General features: G+C 55.3%; 1 protein-coding gene across 9 annotated transcripts in view; it reads left to right on the plus strand.

Annotated features, from left to right (window-relative positions):
* The window catches only part of DAB2IP (DAB2 interacting protein), a 154,069-nt gene that overhangs the window by 102,531 nt on the left and 35,506 nt on the right, over positions 1-16,032 (plus strand). For 7 of the 9 annotated variants that reach the window (XM_072352509.1, XM_072352507.1, XM_072352508.1 and 4 more), the window contains one exon: positions 14,699-14,852. In XM_072352509.1, the coding sequence (XP_072208610.1) occupies positions 14,699-14,852 (154 nt within the window). Of the gene's footprint in view, positions 1-8,393; positions 9,172-9,524; positions 9,725-14,698; positions 14,853-16,032 lie in introns of those variants that run through there. The other 2 variants (XM_072352512.1, XM_072352513.1) reach the window with 2 other exon arrangements.

Raw genomic sequence — 16,032 nt, forward strand, 5'->3', positions numbered from 1 at the left:
CGTCTGCACTGCTGTCAGTGTGCGGTGTTGGCACTGCTCTCTGCTGGCCATGGCTGCAGGGTCTCACCCCGGCACCTTGCTGCATTCTGCCTTGTCACCCAGTGCCGTTTTCCAGCTTCTCCTCTGACATTTACTGCCATGAAGAGAAACTCTTGTGTGTTCTATCTCAGATTCTTGCCAGAGCGAAGGGAGCAAGGCACTGCATGGCAGTGGTGGAAAGCAAAGGAGAACGAGTGAGCTTTGTCCATGGAGCCATTGGCAATCCAAGGTGGTCCTGCTCAGTCATGCTGCTGCTCCCTCCCCTTTGGCTGTGCTTGCAGCAAACTGGGATGGCCTCTGAGGAACAGTTTGGATCTCAGTGAGAGTCAGGCCGTGTGGCTGTGAGCAAGTGGGAGTCCCACAGAGGGCCTGGGGTGAGCACTGCTCTCACAGCCCCAGGCAACAGAGGGCTCTGAGAGGGGCAGCCCTACAGGCAGCAGCACTGGGCGATGCGGGCAGCAATGGTTGGAGCTCCTTCCTTTGCTGGAGCACACCCATCTAATTTGCTCAGCATTCCAAAAGCAAGTTACTAACTATTTTTGTATCTATTCGCATTTCTCACGTACTTATAAACCTCTGTTGATGTGCAGCTCGACAAGCCGGGCTGCAGTTGTGATGCTGAAAATCTCAAACCTGTCACGGAGTGAGGCGAGGATAAAGGAAGAAAACAGCTTAGATAAAAGAGCGATGGCCTCAGAAATGCTGCATGTGGCACACTTCCCAAGCCTCAGAGAGACTTATTAATTTGCATCATGGAAATGTTTATGGTGCACAACTCAAGTGACTTCCTGGCCCCACTTGGGATCTCGCTGGCTTTCAGAAGAAGCTGCTTTCACATTTCTACAGTCAAAAGCATTCAAAAGCATTTTTGTTCCTTAAGTTATGAGACGTTACAGGGAAGGCACGTGTCAAAGATAGGCCAAGACTGTATTAGCGATTGCACATCAGCCCAGTGCAGGTTTTAATGGCTTCTTCCAGACAATGTGCTCAGCCTTAGATTAAACATTCTGTGCTTCGCCGCATCCCTGTGGCTTTCATTCTGGGCAGGAAGATGGCCCACGTTAGGCTCTGACTGATGTGTCACAGCCGTGCGCTTGGAACGCGCCTGTGGGTTTCCTCCCCGAGTTTCCTTCCAGTTCTGTTTTCCTTTAAACGAGACAATTACATTGCTCGTTGCTAAAATAAAAACACAGGGGGAGTGAAGTGATTCATCTTTCCGAGCAGTTTGGCTAAAGAGTATCATTAATGAAACACAGGGAGGAACGTTCATGCTTTGGAAGCTTTGCTCTGTCCCAGACAGGCTGCTCAGAAGGCCGCTGCAGCAGCCCGTCCAGAAAGCAGGGGGACACTTTCACCCGCTCTAATCTTGTTATTAAAAAATAAATAAGTGAAATGAACTAAAAATCCAGTCCTTTGCACACCACATACGTGCATAGTGAGGAGATGCTTGGCAGCTTCTCCAAAGCTGTGTATCTGCTGCATGGCAGCTGCTAACACAGCTGGGTTCTGCAGAAGCATGCGGGTTGGGGAGCGCAGAGCATTTAACCCGGCCCTCATCCCGGGGAGAGCTGGTTTGTGTCATCCCCGATGGCCCCAAGGCAGCCACACGGAGCTGCTTCAGCTGCGCCTTCCTGAGCGTCCGGAGGAGAGGTGAAGAAATCACGGAACGTTTTTCTTGCTTGGCAGTTGTTTTCATTGCTCTGAAGCCTGCTCTGTGTCAGCGCATTGCGTGTCCCGCCCCTCGCATGCTGAATGCGCCCAGCGGTTTGACTTGCTGTCCTCCTGCTCTGTAAATGGGATCTGACCAGAGGTTATGGAGTGACTCAGTCACTGATTGTGCCCAGCTTCTCGTCAGCAGCCACGGTCTGTCCGTGTCGTTCCTGTTGACAAGCTGATGGTTTCCTAATGGAAAGAAAGCCTGGAGCTGCAGCCATGCGCACAGCCTCACAGCCGGGCCTGGAGCGTCGGTAGCACGTGATCCCCCTGCGGGACCATCCTCCATGTGTGCCCGGCTCCATGGAGCTCACAGCAATTGCATTAGGCGGGAGGACGAGGGCAGAGAGCTACAGATGCAGCACAGACAGGGAGAAGAAACTGCAGAGGGCTGGGAGTAGGAAAATGGAGCTTTTTGCCTCTATTTCTGCAGCGTGAAGCCCGCTCAGTGCCTGGGCAGTTCCATCTGCAGCGCCTGGCAGTGCTCGGGCTTCAGGCCTAGCAAGGGAAGGACACACAGGGCAGCTCTGGTTACACCACATGTTTTTTAAATGGCTCCAGTTTTGTTTTGAGGCCATTTTAGGATTTTGTGCTTCCTGGTGATAGCAGTGGCTTGTGGCTCTTGTTTGTGATGGCAAGCGAGAAGCAGCTGGGGCTGGCTGGGCTGGGCTGGACTTTGCTTCCCGGTGTTTACAGCACTGTTGTCATTTGGGAGCTAACCTGCTGCTCTCGGCTTTGATCGGCCAAAATGGTGCACGAAGCCCTTCAGGCCGGGAGGGGAGGAGGCACGGAGCGCTTCCAGGTGAGCCTGAGCCATGCCTTCACTGCAGGAACCCACCAGCAGGCTGTGCTGGGCTGCGCAGGGCAAAGCAAGGGCACTGGGGTGAGGGAGGAACCCGCAGAGCTCAGCACTGTGCTTTGGGCTGTTTGAGCTCAGAACCACCATAGCATTATGCACTGCACCACCTGTTCTGGAAGAGCTTCCTTGTGCTCCCTGTCTGTGTGCCCTGGCCATCGGCTGGGTTAGCCGTAGTGGTGCAATCAGCGCGGCCTTGTGAGCTCAGGCGGATTGCAATTTTGTTAATGAGTGCACACACTGGGCCTGTCTGCTCCCAGGGATTGGGGCTAAGCTTAGCATCTGTCGCAGGAAGACAGAGTGGCTCCATGGCACTGACACAGCAGCAGTTCCAGGGGTGGGAAGAGGGCTGCTGGCTGGAAGAACAAGGATTGGTGGAGTGGGTGTTTTAAGAAATAAAATGCAACAACAAAACCCAAACCCCACGTTTCCAGATCAAAATTTAAGGCTAGAAATGTTTTGAATTCTCTTGGAAGAAAGTAAAATGGAAATGTTGGTTTTCTGCTGAGCAGATGTAACCCATCAGAGCTGGGGAACCACACAGCAGAGTGGATGGGCAGAACCAGGGCTGGGAGCAGAGCCCACGCTGTCTGCAGCAAAAGATGGTCCCGTGCAGCCACACTCAACTGAACTCAGTCCCATTATGCAGCTCAGGCTCTCAGTGTAGTTTTTAAGTGGTTTTAACTCTTCTTGTCACTGGCACAGGCTAATGGCCTAAGGTTTATACACTGAGAACGAGGTAAAAGTAAAGGTGAGAAGGCACAGCTGTACCTCCCCATTACCTTGGTCAGAGTGAGTGTGGAGGCTGTGTGCTGACTCCGAGTACCTGCTGCAAGGGGGAGGCCTCCCAGATTATCCATGTAAAAATTATGCACTGACACAACACTGCACACAAAAAGAGCCATTTTTGCAATGAAGATGAGCTGGAGTTTAATTTAGTTAATAACCGAGGCAAGTTAATCCTGTTCGGACAAGGATCAAACCAGTTTCAGTGCATCTGTGTCAGTGCTTTGCATCTGTCTAACTAGATAGATTTAAAATAACTTGGTTATAAAAGGAAATTGTTTGTACTGTGCAGCTTCTGAGCTGGGGATCAGGCCTGGCTGCACTCCCACCACCACCCCAGCATGCAGAGAATCCTGGGTCAGCCTGCTGCCCTGGGCTGCAGAAGGGGACAGAGGTACCGTGTTCTCCTTTTGAAGCTCTCATGTTGGTAATGGCAATGGGAGGTTGTTATACTTGTTAGTTTTTGTTATCACACACGACTATTTAAAAAGACAGCTGAGAACAAATGTAGACTTCAGCTTTCATCTCTCCAAGGGAAGATGAGATCTCTCCAGCCCTGTCTGCTCTCTGGCCTGGGGGGCACGTGGGAGCTGATGTGTGTCCCCCCTGCAGCGCAGCCCTGCAGTCCTCCTGCAGCCTGGCTCCAAACCCCAGCACAGTGGGAGGTGGGGGTGGGGGGGGTTGAGCGCTGGCTGCAAGGACAGCAAGCAGGGCTGGCAAGGGATGTGACATTGCCAGCCTGAGTGGCAGGCAGGAGGCAGGGCTGCAGCTCCAGAGCAGCTGTGCTGTTCAGCATCCTCTGTTAGTGACATTACTCAGAGACTGAGACTTTGTACTTCAGAGGTCTGATTTAGACATGTACATCTTGCTGGCCCCATGGCTAGTTCTGTTGTACCAGGTGCCAAAAGGCACGCTCCATGGAGACATCCACAATTGCAAACACATTCAGAGCCCTCAGTGCACTCTCCTTGGCTTTGATGAGAGCCAGGTCCTCCCTCCCCTGCAGTGTGCTGTCCTGACTGCATTTTGAAATCACAAGATCTCCTTGGACACTGAGCAGCCTTCCCAGCTTTGGGAAGCCAGGCTCTGCCCTCCTGCCCGTGCGCTCACAGCTGGCTCCTCAGAGCAGCTGGCAGCAGTGGCACTGTGTCACAGCCTGTGTCCAACGCTGGGAAACGGGCACAGAGGGGCACAGTAAGAGCACCGTGCCTTCCTTTCAGTCTGCGTGCTCTCGGTGTCACTGTGATGCTTTATCTGCTCTTGCTGTACAGAGATTTGTATGAAATCATTTCTAGTCCATTGAAGTAATTTTCAGAGATTAATCTTTCAAAGCATTAGCATTGATTCCTGCATGCGCGTGCCCTCCTCCGGTCTATATCCAGGGGGAGATGCATTATCCGAGTTGGAGGAAAGCTCACTTGTCCTAATTTATTGAAAAAATAACTTCAGGTTTAAAATGGGGCTGTCATTTATGAACACAGTTCAATCTGTTCTTCACTCCTGAGTCTTCGCTCTGACCTTTTCCGTATCTGAAATACTCTGGGCTGTGCGCCGTGTTCATTAGTTTAACTTTTGGGAGGGAGCAGCAGGTGTGGGCTGTGGATAAGGGCTGCGTGCAGGCTTGGCTCCGTGCTTATCCACGTATCCCTGGCTGGCTGCAGCAGCAATTTAATTTAGGGCAGCGCCAGGATTTTTACTTTTTAGGAGCTTTTCACAGTTTTTAAGTTTGAATAACAATTTTTCTATGGGCTCTGGAAGGAGCTGCCCCTGCCATTGTGTGAAGTACACAGTGGTGATACTGGCACTTGTAAAGGTGAGTTGGAAAAGTGGTGCAGTGCATCCATCCCAGCCCTGCAAAGGGACCCTGCGCAGGGAGGCTGGGACTGCACGAGGGGTCTGGCCATGGTACGGGAACTGTGGGGCTGGGAGCTGTGGGGCTGCAGGGGCTGTCCCAGCCTCACTGCAGGGCTGGCCCCCAGCCTCTGGGGAGAAGCAGTCAGCCTTGGTGGAGTGACAAATGCAGGGAGAGCAATAAAAACTGGGAGGTGATCTGTAAAGGTATCTGTCCTTCTGCCTGTGAGTCTGAGCACAGATGGGGACTGCAGTCAGGACCCGTAGGCTTTGTGGTGCAAAGGCTCTTCCTGAGGTCAGCTCCTGTCAGGTGGGACTGCACAGCTCTGCCTGCAGGCGCGTCTCCCTGCTCAGGGGCTTGGGGTGCTTTCAGGTTGGCCGTGACTGTGTGTGGAGGTGTGGTGCAACCATGTCCATGTCAGAGACTGGAGCTGGCTGTGCAGTGCACCCAGCAGGGGACACCCCATCTGTGTGGAGGGGATCAGAGCTGCTAGCAGTGCCATGGGGCTGGGAGCACCACGGCCAGGCACTGCCCTCAGCCCTTCCTGCTGCCATCCACATCCCCATTGTGGCAGGGAACACACAGCTGCTGTGAGCACAGAGCAAAGCCATTTCCAAGGGCTGCTGTCACCACCTTCAGCCACGTGAATCTCTCATTCCATCTGAAAAGCACGTTCCCATGAGAAGGATGTGTTTATATGTCCCTAAAAGACACCCTATATGGCTGCAGGACGGGCAGCAAATGGGAGCAATTGGCTTTACATGGTGCCATCCTGGGTAAAACATACACAATCAGAACAAAGTGCAAAATGCTTCGAGCTTTTCTTTTTAAAGAACCTTTTCCTAACTGAGTTTCTTTAAGAACATCATTCAGTCTCTGAGGTCAGTTAGAAGCCATTAAACTGAGGCCGTTATATACACCAGCGTTGTTAGAGGGACAAATGCAAACAAAGTGCAGTTTGGATGCTAAGATGTATTTGCGTGTCGGGCTCAGACCGTGCGCTGTTGGCACCTCTCCGTAGTTTGGATTTGAAATTCAAAACCTGAGTCCTGCAGACACTTCTTGGCTCACATTGCTGGGAGTGTTAAGTGGTGTCTCCCAAGCGCAACTAATAGCGCAGGGTGATATTGGATGTTTGTGGGAATGGGACTTCACAGAAAGATTTATAAAGACCTGCAGCTCATAGCAGGGCTGTGGTGTCACTGAAACCTCCAGGAAGGGCAGCGGTGTGTCAGTGAGTGTGGGCTCTGCTGATTACATCCCTAAGGAAAGGCCAGCACTTGTTCAGGAGAGCAGAAGGGTGAAGCTAATGATGGGCAGAGGGAGAAGCTGCCCGGCCCAGATGCTCTGTCTGACTGCACCAGGCAGCACTGGTCAGAGGTCTCCTATTCCTTCCATGTACTGTTGCGTATGGAGCCGGACTGTGCAGAAGCGCACGGCATCAGCTGTGCTGTCTCTGGCCGCCAAGGATATTTTAATAAAGAAGGTGAAGAAATCTTTTAGTAACCTGTAAGTTTAGCTCTGCTGTTGTTCAGTCATCGGCAGCGCCTGGGTGATGTGGGCTGCTCAGCCTCACCTTGACTTTGTGCTGTCCTGAAGGACCCCCCCAGCAAACAGCCGCGCTCCAGGCAGGGCTGTGGGAGCACCGCTGAGCTGGGTGAACACAGGGCATCTCCAGAGAGGATTTAGTGGCATCTGCAGTGAAATCTGTATGTGGTGTGATGGTGCCATAAGATAGACAATGTGGACCAAAAGGTGCTCAGCAGAGGCCCTCAGTGGCAGTAACCCTGAGCTCCAGCAGCCCGGGCACAGCAGCCAGCTGTGCAGCTACAGCACACAGTGCTTGTGCCAAAACCAGGGCAGGATGGAACATTCCCAAAACAGTCCTTTCTAGGACCTCCTCGGGCTCTTGGCTTCAATGTTTTCTAAGCTTTATTTGTTGGTTTGGTTGTTGTTTGGTTGTTTGTTTACTTTTTTGATTTAAAATTTGGAATAAATGTGGGCAATCACCGACCCTTCCATTTCTTACTCTTCAAGGTCGTTAGGGAGCCTGGCTGAAAGAAGCCTGGCCATAAAGCACCGGCTTCACAGCTAATAAAAGTGAGAGCTGTCTGGGTTTAATGGCTGCAGGAGGTGAGCACAGCAGGGGGCTGAGTGCCCCATGGCCTTAACGCGGGGCCAGGAAGGCAGCACTGTGATACCCGCGGGCCCCAAAGCCGAGGAGAATGGAGAGGGTGGGAATGAGTGCCCAGCATGGCAGACCCACAACGCCAGGGGCTGCCGGCCCAAACACAGCACAGTCTGTGGGCAGCAGTCGGCGTTTGTGTCACACGGAGGTGCAGCTGTGCACCAACAGACCAACCGGGCGGGATGTCAGGGCTGGGGCCGTGGGATGTTCACTGAGCTGTGCTGCCCAGCAGCGCTGCTCCCAGCACATCTGGCTCCTGCTGAAAGACGCGTGGTTTGCTTTTGCTGCTTCCTTCCAGACTGTCTTAATAATGCGTCCAAACGTGCAAAAGGAAATACTCCAGAGCTGGGCTGCAGGGAGGACGTGGGGTTCTCTCTTTTCCTGCTGCCTTTGCTCTCCACCCACTGCATGTGTGAGGCTCGTTCCAAAGTTCAGGTTCTGCATTTTTATGCCTTGCCAAAGAGATAAAGCGCTCAGTAAAACTGTAACTTGACCTTAACGCTTTGCCGCAGCGACGCTGTGCTGAGGGGAAACAGGGCAGCGCCTCGGGGGGCTGCCGGCCGGGGATGGGGCCGCGTGGTGACGGCCCGAGGGCTCGGGAGCTGCGGGCGGCCGGGAGCTGCTGAGCGGGAGCCGGGTTGGCACGTCCTGTATTTTTGCTCGGCCGCACAAAGGACCCCAGTGCTGCTGCTGCGGATTTGAGAGCGAAACGATTGACTGAAGCCGCCTGTTATTATTTTTGGCTACTCCAGCCATGTATCAAAAACCTGACGCTGGGTTGATGCTGGTGCCCTACTTTATAGAAGCCTTGAAAAGCAGATCGAGGACAGCGAGCTTGTCTTTGTGCCTGGCATCTGCCAGCAAAGGGTGAGCGAGCTTCAAACTGCTGCCGGGGGGAGAGGGGGGCGGCAACACGCGCTGCTCCACGTGCTCGGTGCGGAGCTCTGCCTGCGGGACGGGGCTGAGGCTGCGGGGTGGGAGGCAGCGCCCGGCCCGGTGGGCCGCCGACGGCCGCGTCCCCTGGGCACGGTGGGGAGCGGCCCAACCCGCAAGGGAGAGAAAGACCCCGCCGGCATTAGGTGATAGAAGAGCTCCGCGTTATTCGCGTGCGACATGATTGCTGCCCTTCCTTCGGGCTTTTGGGACCCCGCAGCCCCAGCTCTGCCCGCTGCTGGCTCCTGGGGCGGTGCAGCCCCGGACCCCGCTGCACCCGCATCGCTCCGGGGAACCGCTCCGGCACCTTTTTAACGAGGGACCCTTCCCTCTGCTGTCCTCGCCCCGATGGCGACCGGCAGCGGCTGCCAGGTGCACGAGCCGGAGGATTGATGGTTTGCTGCAGACGTGGACGGTAGCCTTTGAAAAGTGGAAAAGGAAGCAGCCATAAATAACAGCCAGGGGACGGTGTCATGCGGTGCTTTTTCATTTACTCGATAGCCCCGCTTCGTTCTCTATGAGTCATGGAGGCACCTGAAAACGGCAGGACATCGGCAGCCCGGCTGCGGGCGGGGTGAGGACGGGCCGGCCAGGAGAGGAGCATGCCGTGCAGCTCGGCCTCTGCTCGGGCCGCGGGGCGGCCGCACTTCACCCCCCCCGGGGGCGGCGGGGGCAGAGAGCCCCGCACGGTCCGCCCGAGCCTCGGCCGCAGCCCGCAGGTGGGAGCGGGAGCCCGCGGGCCATGGCTCGCGCCGGGTGCTGCTGCAAACGCTCCTGCGTGCTGTGGATCGCGCTGCTGCGGAGGTCAGTGCCCGCCTCGGCGTCCCGATGCGGGAAAGGAACGGGCGCGGGCGGCGGAGCGAACCTGGCGCTGCTGCGTCCTCCCGCCCGGTGCCCGTCCTTCGCGCCGGGGCAGCGGGGGTGGCGGCCGGGGAAGGAGCGCGGCGGTGCGGGCTTTGCGCAAACCGAGGCTCGCGGAGCCGCCGAGCTTCCCCCCGAGGCGACCCGGCGCTCCAGGAGGGCTGCGGTGAGCGGAGCCGTGGGGCGGCAGCCGCGGGGCCGGGCCCGCCGCGCGCCGAGGGGCGGGAGGGCAGCGCGGGGCGGGGCGGCCGGGCCCGAGCCCATCCCCGGCGGCCGTGCGGGCAGGGCCGGCTCAGCCCGGGCTCCGGCGGAGCGCTCCCGGGGCCGGCGGGGAGCGGGGGCGGCGGGCCCGGGGCGCTCTGCCCAGCTACAGCGCAGCCAATCCGGCGGCCCCGGCAGCGGCGCGGCTGCCGAGCGGGGCGGGGCGGCGGCCGGAGCGGGGAGCGCGGCATGGGGCGGCCGGAGCGGAGCGGCGCGGCGGAGCCGGGCCCGGAGGGTGAGCGGCGCGGCGGGGGGCGGCTGTGCGTGGATCCGCGTACGTGTGGACGCGTCTGTATGTGTGCGGACGCGTGTTATCGCTGTGCGGCGGCGGCTCCGAGTCGTGTCGCCCCGGGCACGGCCGCGGGGGCCGCGGTCTCCGGGCGGGTCCCCCCCCTCGCCGCCGGAGATCGCCCCGAGCGGAGCCGCCCCTCCCCGCCGGTCTGTTGGGCACCGCGCGGGGCAGCGCCCGGACAGCGCCGGAGGCCGCTGCGGCTGCGAGCGGGGGGCCGAGCCGCGCTGTGTGCCGAACCCGCAGCCCGACCCCAGCCCGAGCCTCTGCGCCGAGCGGTTATTTTTAGCAGCGCTCCGTCCGTGAGTCTGTGTGCGAAGAATTTGTTTTCATCATTATTTATTAAGACACGGTCGCTGCCGTAGGCAACGGCCCTCGGCTGTGCGCCGGGGCTGCGGACGGGGATCGCGGCTTCGGTTCGCGCTGTTAATCCGGACGGGAAAGATCCCGCTTTGCTTTTTTCCTTCTCGTTCGGATTCTGCCTCTCCCGAGCGCAGCTGTGCCCGTCAGAAAGCAGCGCCCCACCCTCCTCCCAGCTGCGGGTGCCGCTGGGGGCGGTCGGGCCGGCGGGGCGCTGCACAGCTGCACCCGGCGCCACGGCACCTCTGTGCCCCCCGATGCGTCCCTTGTCTGCAGATCCAGCGCTGTTAACGGATGCTGGTGTAGGCTGATGTGTTGAGGAATGGTCGTGTTTTGTATAGAAGTGTTGATTGCTGCTGAAGAAGGGAAACGTTGGTGCCAGTCTGCGCTTGGAAGGAGGGAGAAGTTGCTTCTCTAACGCGTTTGGTTATTGAAACTCAAGTGGTGTTTTGGAGCCCCGTGGATTTCTTGCTCTTGTGCCATTTTGCTGCTGCAGTTTCCCTCTTGCTGCACACCCAGCCCTGTCCCAGTGCCGTGCTGCACTGTTGAGCCGCCCCAGGGCCGTGCCCAGGTGTGTGTCACAGGTGGAACATCCTTCAGCTGGCAAAAAATCACATGGAATCTGGTCAGAGCTGCCAAAGTCCTCCCGAATGTAATTAAACCCGCTGCCGGCTGAAACTGAGAGCAGCCTGCAAACAAGGGCAGGCATTAATAAGTTTAATTACACGTCCGTTGTGCTGCACAGTGAAGGTGTTGCGTTCGGTACAGCACTGTGACGCACTGAGCTGCCCCGGGAGCCCAAAGGCTGCAGCACCATGGAACACCAGCATGGCCAAACGCAGCAGTGCTGTCCTGGCAGGATGTGTGCGGTGCATGCAGGGCCTCGGCCACATGCTCAGGAAGAAGCTGGGTTTGCTGCTCCTCTGGGAGCGTGTGAGTTCCGCCGTGCCGTTCCTCTCAGCTCTTCCCATAACATCGCTTCAATATTTGTTTGTGGAATGGAAGCGACGCGCTCTGCGGGGTGAGGCGGTCGGGAAGGAACGGCTGAGAACTGCGGCGGTGGCCGGGAGGTCAGTGGGAGGCAGCTCTGTGTCACATCCGTCCCCAGGAGGTGGGACGTGGCCCTGTGCAGCACTGAGCCGTTCCTGCAGCAGAGCTCGATGGGGCCGGGATGTCCCTCAGTCTGCTGCTGCTCCCACGGTGGAGCAGAAGGAGGCTGAAGAAAAGCTGTTGGTTTTTTTCCCCACGTTTTTGCTGTACACGTTGTCTGCTCCCCGCTGACTGCTGTGCTCGGTTCCGCCTTTCAGAAATATCGGGAATGTTTCCATCACAAACCACAGAAGGCAGCAGCTGTGTGGGTTCAGGCAGGTGAGGTCCTGAAATGCAAACTGACGGGGCTGCCCCTCGGAGGGCTTGTCTTCACAAGAAAGCAATTCTGGAAGCAGACTATATAAGTTGAACACACGACTCCAGGTTAACCCGAGGTAGACAGGCCCTAAATATTTCCTTCCCTGTACCCTCAGCCGTGTGCATCTGTCTGCTCTGGAGGGAATATGGAGCCCGTGCTCCCGGCTGTCCCCAGCCCCGCAGTGCTACAGTGGCTGAGAACCGGCCCTGTCCCCATTGCTGCGCTGCAGCCCTGCGGGGTGACGGTGAGGGGGAAGCTGCTGCTCCCAGCTGGTGTGAGTGCAGAGCCGTGACTGGGGTTGTGCTGCTGTCAGCCCCACGACACCTGGCACCTCGCTTCTGGTGTCCTGAGGGAAGCAGTGGGGTGGGGGTGCATCCCTTTGCTCGGCAATGTTTTGTGACTTTTATTATTTAGAGCAGCAATCCTCTCATTGCTCTTAGGCAGTAAACTGTTCCCTTTAATAACCGGAGCCTGGCTGCCTCTGTGTATGGCTCTCAGGTCAGCGCCAGTAGCAGTAATGTTATTTCTCTTTAGAACTAATGTGGTGTTTTATGAGATTTTTTTTTCCCTCATTTTTCCTTCATTTCCACTGAACTTTAGGCATGTAGAAAAGGATTACAATAAGGCCCATGGCAAAGGAACTGCATGTGCTGCTTGGAAGGAGGGATCCTGCTGTGAGATGTCTCTGGGCAGCTGTCTGTTCCCACCATATTAGAACAGAGGTGTAAGGACTGGGTCTATCAGCTCACATAAGCCGGGATGCTGTGCTCTTATTATTCCTGCACTTCTCGGCCAGCAGCTGTGTGCACTGAGCCCTCCTCACATTAGGGACTGCTGCAGGAGGGGCTGGGCTGTGGGTGCTGCTCTGGGACCGAGGGGTGCCGGGCTGGGCAGTGCCACCTGCATGAGCTGGGGGCAACCTGCGGCCTGGGCAGAGCCGTGCTGCCTGCAATGGGACACGTGGGAGCTGGGACAAAGACAGCAAACGTCTTCCAGGAAATGGCTCGTGCCGCGGATGTCCGGTTCCTCACTAACAGCCATGGGAAATGTTGTCTCCTCTGGGTCAGAGTGTGAAGATGTGAGGACTCGGTGTCCTTCCCTGCCCTCGCTCCCTGCTGTGCTCCCCAGGGCCCGGCCATTGCGCTGACATCATGGCACCAGGCCCGGCACCAGGCCTGCGCTGGGGGTGCTGGCAGTGCTGGCACTGCCCTGGGAGCCTCTTGCAGAGAGACCTCAGCCTTCCTCTGGGGTCTCAAACAAGAGCCCCTAATGGCTGCCACCTGCTAGTTTAAGGATACCCAGAGGCGTGTGTGGATTATGGAGGGCTAGAAATGAAATGTTTGTTGAATGTGGTGAGAGCATGATGTGTCCCGAGAAGCTCCTCGTGGTTGTTCTTTGTGCTGCACATCTGCACTCCCACCCTTGGCCTTGCAGCTGCAGTAATTCTGGATGAAAAACACCCTTGGTTTGTTTTAATCTCAACAAAAAAAATCTGTGCCAGCATGAAGCAGTCGGGCTCGGTGTGTTACAGCACGCAGTTCCTCAGCTGTAGGTTTAGGTTATCAATATTTATATATGCCCACACAAGAGTGCAGTCCCAGCTCAGTTGCTTGGCTCTTCTAATTTCAGCTGTAAATTACAGAACGAAGCCTTCCTGTAAATGCCGGCGCTGAGCTTATTGGGGCTGAGCTGTCTGTTGTGGGGCTCTGGGTGTTAGCATGGTGCTCAGCGCCCCGGGGAACCTGATCCATCTGCCCATCTTAGAGCTCATCTGCAGTACCACTCAGAGGGAGACGATACAGATCCTTTTCTGTGAAAATAGTGTAAAATTGCCACAAAGTACTGGGAAATGACTGTGCTCAGTTCCTAAAGATCAATTTATTCACCATAAAGAACTGCTGGTGGGGTGGAGAGGTTTTTACTTCTGAGTCCCTGCTTCTGATCCCATGTGGGTCTGTGTTCACCCCAGGCTTTTAACATTGGAGGGCCGGTGGTTGTCCCCTGAGCGGAGATGCCGGCGTGGCCATGTGGATCTCTGCAGACCCCTCAGCAGGTGCCACCATGCTGCTCCTGGCCATCAGCCCCGCGGGGTCTCCTCCATCCATGCCATCATGCAGCCAGGGTGGGATGACCCCACTGCAGGGTGGTCCTTATTGCCAGGAGTCTGTCCATGGCCTGAATCTTAAAGGCAGATCTTCAGTGCTGTTTATCTCAGACTTGACTTTGGCTGTTCTCAAGATTGTGCTTGGTGTGTGAGTCACTGGGAGCCATGAATTTTGCATGCACTATTGACATTTCTGTGTTTTGGTCAGCTTTGTTCCGTAGACTGACAAAACTCAATACATGCAGGCAAAGCAAATCTGATGGAGAATATTGGGAGCTCTGTGCTGGGAATATCTCAGATTGCCTTTATTTCTGTCCTTCCGTGCCTTTGAATACTGTTTCTGGACAGGCAGATCTCCACGTGGTCTCTTTGGAAGACTCAGAGTACTTGCCAGAGGTTTGAAAGGTCAGAGTTTGCTGAGATCAGAGCTTTTGTGAGCTGCCATACATGGGAACATTTTATGTGGTGCAGACTAGAGAGAAAGCAACAGCTCCCTCTGCTCTCTTTATTTTTCCCTTGCCACTTTGTGGCTGTCTTGTGTTTTCCCTGGGAGTATCTTAGCTTATCTTTCTTTTTGTTCCCCCCCCCCCCTTGAGCACTCTGATTTTGCTATAAGAGTTACAGCACCATTGATTGTATTGGCTGCCTCTGAAAATGGTGTGCTGCTCGCTGTCTGTGGGCTCCCTGCTGCTAAATGCTGCCAGTGGGACTCCAGAGCATTTAGATCAATCGATAGGGCTATCATGGCCTTATTTTTTCCACACTCTCCCATCCTGGGGTCGTGTGTGACAGTCGGATGGAGCACAGGAGTCCTCGGGTTGTTGGTTACAGAGTGAGAATCTGCACGCTGACTGCATCTGTGTACAGCTGTATGCGTGTCTGGAGGGGGAGGAGGGTGCCTGTGCACAGGGGGATGCTATTCTGGGCCATCTCTTATATCACAGCAAAAAATTCATAGGAGTATTCTGCAGTTGTTGCTAACAGATAGGCTTAATCATTTCTCTGGGCAGGAAAGCCCAGATTGATACGGTTGCATTTTTTCCTCCAGATCCCATCTAATGCCGAGGCTGAAAGAATCACGCTCCCACGAGTCTCTGCTCAGTCCCAGTAGTGCTGTTGAGGCTTTGGATCTCAGCATGGAGGAAGAAGTGGTCATCAAGCCGGTCCACAGCAGCATCCTGGGACAAGACTACTGCTTTGAGGTAAGGAGCACGTCTGTACGCCCTGTAACGGAGCTGCCTGGGGAGCCGGGCATTGGGTCGTGCTGTGGGCTCTTGCTGTTAGCTCTGAACTGTAACACAGAGACCATTCCATGGGCAGAAAATTACTTCATCTTTCCAAGGAGGAACATATCCACAAATCAGAGCAGTGAGCTCTTGGTGCTGTAACGTTGTCACAGCAGGGCGTGCTCATGGTGCAGGTGCTGGACTGCTTAGAAATGTGTCTTAACAGCACATAAATGTGTGGTTTATGTTCATGTGGATATCAGAAGGTGCTCTGCTCTACTCTGTGTTTACAGAGATGTTATTTGTGGTCACAAAGACTGCTTTTGTCAGTGGGAATGTTGAGGACTTGGTCTAGAAAACTCAAACTTCACTTGTTTGTGTAAATAAAAACTGTATCTTTTCCATGGCCGTATGCATTTTGTTGTGGCTCATGGCTGGGTCTGCACTAGCAGGAGGCAATGGGACACGTACAAACAAGCCTGCTGTTAGGTAACACAGTGCCATACCTCTTGGGAATAGTTTGTCACGCATCGCGGGTGGAAAAGTATTACTGCTTATGGCAGTGCCTGAATATAGAATTGGGAAATGGTTTTCTTGCGGAAATAAGGTGTCAATACCTGTGTGAAAGAGAAGGTAACCTGGTTCTACTTGGACATCACAGAGCAGATAAAACAGGGCAGTGTTGTGCTGCAGGGGCTGGTGGGGATGCAGGCATTCCTGGGGTGGGCAGAGATGCACCAAGGCAGCCGTGTCAGTGTCCAGGAGTCAGACAGGACAGAAGATTTCTCTGAAATTAGCACAGTGTGACATAAATGAATTCAGAGATCATCCTAAAACTGAAGCGGGTAATGCTGAAACGGTCTCAGTAAATAAATAAGTGAATGAATAGCCCCAAACGTGAACTGTGAAGTTGAGGGAGTGGGCTAAGGTACAAACCCTCCAGTGCTGTTCATACTCTGTAGAACTGAGCAAGTCTGGCAGGTCAGGAGAGAACACTTCTGTAAATGATATGGCCTCCATTACGTTCCACTCAAGAAAGATAAAATGAAGCTAGATGGAAAATAGATGTGACATCCATAATGTAAGAGCTGTTTATCAGTTCTGTTCGGCGCACAAGAGTGGAGGAAGGGATACGACAGTACCTGAAGAAAGTTGA

Source organism: Excalfactoria chinensis, chromosome 18 (genome assembly GCF_039878825.1).
Source record: "Excalfactoria chinensis isolate bCotChi1 chromosome 18, bCotChi1.hap2, whole genome shotgun sequence".
NCBI lineage: Eukaryota > Metazoa > Chordata > Aves > Galliformes > Phasianidae > Excalfactoria > Excalfactoria chinensis.